Genomic DNA, 8,420 nt, shown 5'->3' on the forward strand with positions numbered 1-8,420 from the left:
TGCTTCTTTAAAGATTTACAGTCTTGGAAACCCAATGGGGCAGTTCTACTCTGGCCTTTAGGATCCCTAAATCAACTGGAGGGCATCAGGTTTAGTTTATTATTGTTTCTATTTTACGTATAAAAAGACATGCACAGAGCACATAACTTGCCCGCGGTCACACAGGTGAGGTGAGATTTGAACTGAAACCGGTTCCCTAGCCCAAGGTCTATGACTCAAAGCGGGGGGTAGTAGGGTTAACCAGTGGATTTATGAATCAGGAGAGGTGATTTTTGATGCGTCTTGAAGCGTTAAGCAAAAAAACACTGGGAGGCAATTCAAGCAGAGGAAATAGACTAAGATTGCAGGAAATGAGTATGAAGAGATAACAGCGTCTCCAGTGTCATCTATTCAACTGTTTTCAGGTGTGGTATGAGTTTATTGACAGTTACATCTCAACACTAATTGCGAAGGGTATGAAAAATGTGGAAAGAAGAGGTATTTACAAAGGCTCCAACTGTTGACTACAAGTCCCAGAGAGCCAAGCGCTTTGTGTTTTCCCGTCGGACCTTTTCAGCCACAGCCCGGCCCACGACAAACCTTAGGGACTACAAGTCCCATCATGCAGCAGGGAAGCGCCCGGAGCTCCGCGGCCGGCCCCGCCCCATTCAAGACCGACCCCGCCCCCCAGACCGGCCCCGCCCCTCTCGCTTCTCCCGCCCCCAACCCCCTCCCGCCGGGTCAGCGCAGAAGAGTTGCCTGGTGGCCGCAGCAGACTTACTCCGAGCGAGAACGTCGGCAGTAGCAAGGATGGGCGACTCCAAAGTAAAAGTGGCGGTCAGGATCCGGCCCATGAACCGAAGAGGTGAGCGTCCAGCCCTCCGGGACCAGCCGCGGCTGAGGCGGCAGGTGCCTCGCGAGTCCTTCCCCTCAGCCGCCGTGTGGGGTCCGTCCGGCCCCGCCCCTGGAGTCTGAGTCGGGGCAGGAGGGCGGCCTGGGTACCCCGAAACTTCGTCTTCCGCCCTCCCTCCGCGCGCACGGGCCCCTTCCCGGGACGCTCCTCCCCTCGCCCTGCCACCGGGTCTGAACTGCTGCGGGGCCCCAAGTCCCGGGCCCGGCCGCCCTTCTTGCTGCCCCTTCCGCCAACCGGCCCCGCCTCTGTCGACCTTTTCGTCCTCTCGCCTCCCCCTGCCCTTCCAGGAGGGCGCCCTTGTCCTTCACCCCAGGCTCGTTTCCTCTTTCCCCCTCTCTCCGGTCTTTCGCCTGGTCCCTCTCTCCCCCGCTCTTTCCTCACCAGCTGTCAGAGCGGCCCCCGCCCCTTAAGTCCTCACTCTTTCCTGCCTGCCACGGGACAGTGAGGGACCATGCAGTCCCAGGTCTCTGGTTGAGTCTTCCCCAACAGTACAGTTTTGTAGCCTGCGACAGGAAAAATGGAAGAGAATTTGGTTTACTCTTCCCGAGAAAGCGCCCAAGTGCAAAAGTCTCTCATATTGATTTTCATTTTATATTCCTTTAACTAGCGATAAAAAGTTGTAAATACTTTGATTGAGCTTGGGGAGAAAGGATGCCTCTTTTGATTTAAGATTTTTGCTTAAAGTCATATTCGTCATCTCTAAACAATAAATAGTTTTACTGCCAAGATTCTTGTGAAATTGTATCTTTCAAACAGTCTCATAATTCTGTAGGGAGGGTAGAGAAAGCAGATAAACCTAGTACATTTTGGGTCATCTTTACACAGTCAAATGGAGTGCAAAGAACCCCAACTGGAAGTCAAAAGATAAGGTGGTTTGGGTCTTGGCTTTGATACTTGGTACAGCGTGACTAGGCAAGGTACTTTAAATGAGATATTTGAAAGCACTTACATAATTGCTTTACATTTTTGGGAGCACTACTACCAGCCGCTCAGCGGGAGAAAGATGAGACAATCTACTTTCATAAAGATTTACCACCTTGGAAACTCAATGAAGGTCGCTATGAGTTGGAATTGACTAGATCATAGTGGGTTTTTGGATAATTTCAGGAGATGACTTTACAGTGGACAGACTCTTTACTAACCAGAATCCTTTATAAGTACTTGAATCATGTTCTTTGTTTGTAATGAAGTGTTTTAGGCCTATGGAGCCCTAGTGATGCAGTGGTTAAAGTATTAAGGGTCGGCGGTTCAAATCCACTGGCCACACCGTGGAAAAAATATGAGGCAGTCTATGTCTGTAAAGATTTTAGCCTTGGATATCCTGTAGGGGTCGCTGTGAGTCAGAAGTGACCTGATGGCAGTGAGTTTGGTTTGGTTTCTGGAGAAGTTACAGGTTTTCTTTTTCTTTGGTCTCTTGTATGTATTAAGATATACAGGTTAACCAGTTGACATGCGTTGAGCTACCTCTTCTCTTACTAGAGTTAGTTTGTGTTCCTGTCCCTGCTGTTTTCACATTGCTACATTTGCTTAAGGCTGTCTAGTGACATAAAAGAGTTTTTCCCTAGGTTGCCTAAGAGCTTAAAATTACTTTCTCAACTAGTACATGTTTGGAGTCTTTAGTCTTTGCCTTGCTAGTTCCATGCCCTGACAAAATGAAATAACTTAGATGAACTCTGAAAGCTTTTGAAAACTTCTGTTAAATATTCAAACATCTTTATAATTTTAGTAAATCTTAAGTTGATTACCATCATCGTGATTTAAAAAATGCCACCTACAGTGCACCTTATCTGAGAATTGATTTTGAAAGGGTGATTTCAGCACATTTTTGAAATTTTCTTTTCACAAAATGCGTGGAAATGTTGATGCAAAAAAGAGTCACTTAACCAACCACCACAAAAAGATGGTGACAGATAATTAGAATCTTTTCCCTTACTCCTCCCTATCTCTTTCATCTTTAAGGGGAAGTACTATCCTTTTCATTTAAAGAATACCATTGATAGAGTTGTAAAAATTGTCAATATTGGAGTTTCAAGGGATGTTCAGGGTAACTGAGCTATGGAATGAATGTTAGCTAATTTTTGGATTGGACTAATTTTAATTTAAGATTTGCATATAGATTTCATTAGCTTATAAATAAACCAGTTGCTGTCAAGTCATTTCCAACTCATGGTGACCTTCTGAGTGTCAGAGTAGAACTATGCTCCAGTGCTTTTCACTGGTTGATTTTTCAGAAGTAGATCGGCAGGCCTTTGTTTTGAGGTGCCTGTGGGTGGCCTTGAACCTCCAGTATTTTGGTTAGCAGTTGACAGCATTAACCATTTGTACCACCCAGGGACTTCATCTTGTAAACAGAAGTATTCTATTTGTGGTAAAAAACTGCCACCTCAATTCATTTAGTGCCATACCTTCGATTTCCTGACATGGACTTTTGTTGCTTAAAAATATTTTATTTTTTTTTTAAAGTTTTGTGATTTAGATGAAAGTTTACAAAGTAAATTCATGTTCCATATAGGGGTTCATATACAGCTTGTTGCATGACATTGACTGCAATTTTGCACAATGTAACAGCTCTCTTCCCACTTCCTCCCTCTAGTTACCTCTTGCCTGTGCCCTTTCCTATGCATTCCTGCCCCCTGAGCTGTCTCCCTCTACAAATACTGCCCTTCTGTTCTCCCATGATTGGTCACTCTAAGGAGTGTATCTGCCTGATGTAAATGTTTATACTATATGCCTGTCTCTTGTTTGACTGGAAGCCACAGAAGTGAGTTCAATTCCAGACCTGAAGGGCAACTAGGGGCCATAGTCTCAGGAGTCTCACCAGGCTCTGTCAGACCAGTAAATTTTTAAAGTGATTACCACAGATAATTAAAATTGATTCTATTTCTATTTTGTCATAAAGTGCTTGTTTGTATAAATCTAGTGGAATACAATATAAGTAGAATTCTAAAGACAGTGAATTTTAAATTGCTATCTAAAGTTTATTTAAAAAACTAAAAACCTAACCTAACCCACCGCTGTTGAGTCGGATCCAACTCATAGTGACTCCTGTGACTGACTCCTCCTTGGGTTTGCCAGGCAGTATCACTATGGAAGTAGATTGCCCAACCTTCCTTCCAAGGAGTGGCTGGTGATTTGAACCACCAGCAATTTTGAAAATAATCATATTACTTTGAATAATTATTACTTTTGGGAAAGTGAGTGGGTTACTGTGATGCAGTTGTATTGTATAGACTATAGTATTTGGAATCACGCTAGCAGTCTTTTGAGGAAAATCTGAAATTTGGGTATGCAATAAGGCCTATGAGAGCCAGAGCCTGTGTAAGGTGGGAACCTGTCAGAGAACGAAAACTAAAAACTGAAACAAGGTAGGATTCTTAATAGAGAATGATAAGCATCCTGTCAGAGGCTGAAAACAGAAAAACAAGGCAATCCTATTGAGTTCTGGCTCTCACAGATTTCACTGTATTTTCATTGCAAGAAGCTCTCTGGTATACTGTTAAGTTGTTCATGTGAATCAGTATTTGTGCTTAGGGAATTTTAGTGTTAAGGTGCTTGGTTGGTTTATTTTTTTAACATTTATCGTGGAAGGAAGCATTTCGATCGTTTTGCTAAATGACACATGAGTTTGAGAAACTTAGTTACTTCAACGTTAAACGTTAGACCCTAATTAAATAATAGCAAGAGCTATAATGGCTAATGAATATGATTTTATCAAGACTATTTTTATGGTTATATATTTTAACATCGTAATACTAACAAAAGGAGCTCTGGTAGCATAGTGGCTAAAGCACTTGACTGCTAACCAGAAGGCTGGCGGTTCAAACCCACCAGCCACTCCTCGGAAGGAAGGTTGGGCAATCCTACTTCCATAGTGATACTGCCTCGGAAACCCAAGGAGGGGTCGCTATGAGTCGGGGCCGACTCGATGGCACATAATAACAACAACAACAACAATACTAACAAAACAAACAATAAAAAGGAAAATGAAATCTACATTTTTCCATCCTAATAGCTAACTCTCATCTTCTTTCCGTTCCAGTTTGTGTTTACAAAAATATGTAATTTTACATAGTTTTGATATCACAACCTTTATTTTTTCTTTTCTTCATCTGGAATATGAACTTAAACAGCAAAAGTAAAGGGGAAACTTCTTTTGTCATGAGATCTTGAAGTTCTATTTGTAGATTTTGTTTGTCTTTTAATGTTATCTTTCACACTTGTACAACTCACTAGATGACTCTTGTGTGTTCTTCCATGTACTGTAAAGAATACCTGGTCATACATTATTAACTAATCTAATTATTAAATGAAGTGAAACTTTGCCAGTTGACATTACTAGTATAATCAACACATTGTCCTACTCAAGAATTTGATGTTTTATAAATTTAGGTAGCTTAAAAAATATTTAGTAGGTAAATGAATATTTATTGTTTGTTTGCCAAATATCTAGCTAGCTTGTATTAGAGAGTATGAGATCTTATTGCCTTTCTTCAGGGGGCTTCCGATGTTTAAATTATGTACAAGATAGACTACCAAAATAAACAAATCTGTATAAAAACTGTTTTGAAAATACCTTTGCTACCTACATAGCCTAAGGTGGTAGAACCAGAAATTATACCAGGAATTTAGCTGGATAAGCAGAAACAGTGAGCTCAGTTATTCAGGGTTTTGGGAGCATGGAAGACAAGTTTATTTCACCAGGTGTTTATTAACAATTTACTTTGTGTATTTTACAGTACTCAATGCAGTGAAAGATGAAAAGAAGCGTGTGCTAATGTCTAGCAGAAGTTAGCGCTTAAGTCAATCATGGTCTAGGATCTCAGTGGAAAGACTTTAAGTAGCTATTAAAAGTCATGAAGATCAAAACCATTTATTTAATAGTAAAGGAGACATTTTCATGTTGCGGAAAAAGCAGAATGTAAAACTATATGTGTAACTGTATAATGTATTTATACAGCTTTGTAAACTGTATTGAAAACTGTAAATGAATTTACTGTTATGATTATCACTCTGTAAAAATGAATGGGCAAGGGCTAGAAAGAAACATGAAAATGATTTTTCTTGTTAGGAGCATTTCATTAACTAAAAAAGTTCTCTTAGAGTTGCCTGGTGTTGTAATGTTTAATTTTTAAAATTGTGCTTTATGGTATGCCCATGAGGAAGTGACTATCATGTAAAAAGATTAAAAGGTAAACAACCATGGCAGACTGCTAGTTATTGAATGCCAGATGAATGCTTGGTAAATACAGGAATTTAGAGGAATGAAGGATCCCTAGAAGCCTAGTGATTAGGGAATACTTCACTGAGGAGGAAAACTTTTGGTTAGACCATGAGGGAGGAAGTTTATGATTTGAATAAGTAGATAGTGGGAGGGAAGAGGAGAGCATTGATTCTTTGAGGAGGTATGGCCTGGGAACAAAGGCACAGAGACAAGAATGAGGAAGGCAAGTTTAGGCAGCAGAGACAAGATTAGCCTGCCAGAAAGGAAGATTCTGTAAGGCTGACTAGAGGATAAGATTAGACCAACCCAAACCAAACTCACTGCCATCGAGTTGATTCCAACTTATAGCGACCCCCATTGAGTTTCCAAGGCTGTAAGTCTTTTCAGAAGTAGATTACCCCATCTTCCTTCTGTGGAGCAGCTGGTGAGTTTGAACCACTGACTTTTCTGATTAGCAGCCAAATGCCTTATCCATTATACCACCAGAGCTCTTTATACGATTAGAAAAGCAGGGCCAAATTGCAGGAATCCCTTAATGCTAACTAAGCAGAGATATCTTGTGTTAGGTTGACTGGTCCATGTGGTCTGTTTAGCTTTTTTTTTTTAAGAACATTGTGTGGGTCTTTGAGATATGAAACTGAAAGATTGCCAGATCTCAAAGCAAAATTGAAAGCCTTGATGTAGATGACTGATTCCAGGCATAACTGGGCAATATTTGAAAGTACATGGTGAGAATAAACCAAAAACTAAACCCACTGCCATCAAGTTGATTCCAACTCCTACTGACCCTTTAGGACAAGGTAGAACTGCCCCACAAGATTTCTAAGGCTGTAAGTCTTTACGGAAATAGACTGTTTAAGCTGTCTCTCATGGAGTGGCTGGTGGCTTCAAACCGTCCTCTTTTGGTTGTCAGCCATTGCTTTAACCACAGTGCCACCAGAACTCCTATTGTGCGAATAAAGCCATGTGAATAGGACAGAGTAAGGAGGCCAGTCAAAATCAAGTGAGCACTAGCAAATAGAAGGGCAAGGGAAAACTGAGGAAATAGGAATCTTAGAATACTCTTGGCAATCAGTGAAGAAATAAGTGGTCCTCAGGAAATGGTGAGGTAGGAGAACAGGAAGGTCTTTTTGACACTGAGGCCATTGGTGGTTCATCTCAAGGAGATGACTGACAGATGTTGGGGCTATGGATGATGGTGGATGGAAATTTCTGACACAATTTTCTACAACAGAAGATGCTTGTCTTACTAGCATCTGCTTGATATGCTAATGGTGAATGAGATACAACATTCTTTGTTTGCTGTCAACTCAGTGAATGAAATTTGAATTTATTATATACGTAGTGCCAGAGGCTTTTGGAGAAGAGGGTACATGTGGTACATGTTTATAAATATAAAATAAAAATAAAAACTTGTTTAAATTGGCATTAATTCTCCCTACCCCCATAAAAATGATGAATGTCTGACTTTTCTAATTCTGAAATTCTGAAGAAACCACTGAAAAAAGTATTAGTGATCCAGATTAATTGAGTGTTTATTCAGAGAAAATAAATTTATTACTGCTTTTTCTATGCTTACTGATTAGGTTTCCCTAGTGTTCAAGAGAACATGTTATTGAAAAAAACTTGGCGAAGATTAACAGTGTAATCTATTACTATGGAAGTATACAAAACTAACTGCTCTGTGGGACAGAAATCCATGACTTAATTAGTACTGGGCTTTAACTGTCAGAAGCTGTAGATATCTTTAATAATTGTGTTAGTTTATCCTATCCAGTTCAGGTATTATTGAAGAAAAAAATAATAGCTGAGAACTTTGTATTTGTGAGCTAGAGTTCCATGTTTTTTTTCCCCCCATTATTTCATGCTTCAAACAAAACTTTGAAGGGTAGTTGTAGAATTTTTATTTAACACAGTCTCAGAGAAGTTAAGTAATTTTTCCAGAACTATAAGGCCAGTAATTTGGAGACTGGATTTCAAATAATTTTTCTGACTTAAAAGTCTGTGCTTTTATACTGTATTGGATATGATGACCTATAAAGGGGACCTTACAATCCTGAGATTACATAATTTTGGACAATATGCAGGTTACACTAAAAGCATAAATCATGATTGCAAAAACGCCAAGGAGGCCACATCTTCTGACCTCCTCTAACCCTACAAGAGGAAGACAGGATTACCAGCAGTAACCCAAGGCCTATTCCTGCCAGGCCAGACATGCTGCCTCCCTCCAGCCCTTTCTCCAATTGTTCCTCCCAAAGCACCCACCACCTCTCTCCTGGGTTCGATAATTCGCTGCAGTGGCCA

The 8,420-nt window shown here is 40.6% G+C and overlaps 1 protein-coding gene across 1 annotated transcript in view; it reads left to right on the top strand.

Annotated features, from left to right (window-relative positions):
• Positions 1-462: 462 nt before the first annotated feature.
• KIF13B (kinesin family member 13B) overlaps positions 463-8,420 on the top strand; it is a 351,480-nt gene continuing 343,522 nt past the window's right edge. Inside the window, exon 1 of the mRNA XM_007938771.1 lies at positions 463-844. Within this exon, the coding sequence (XP_007936962.1) occupies positions 463-844 (382 nt within the window). The remainder of the gene's footprint in view (positions 845-8,420) is intronic.

This window comes from Orycteropus afer, unplaced genomic scaffold, assembly GCF_000298275.1.
Source record: "Orycteropus afer afer isolate SDZICR_OR568_19922 unplaced genomic scaffold, OryAfe1.0 scaffold00053, whole genome shotgun sequence".
NCBI lineage: Eukaryota > Metazoa > Chordata > Mammalia > Tubulidentata > Orycteropodidae > Orycteropus > Orycteropus afer.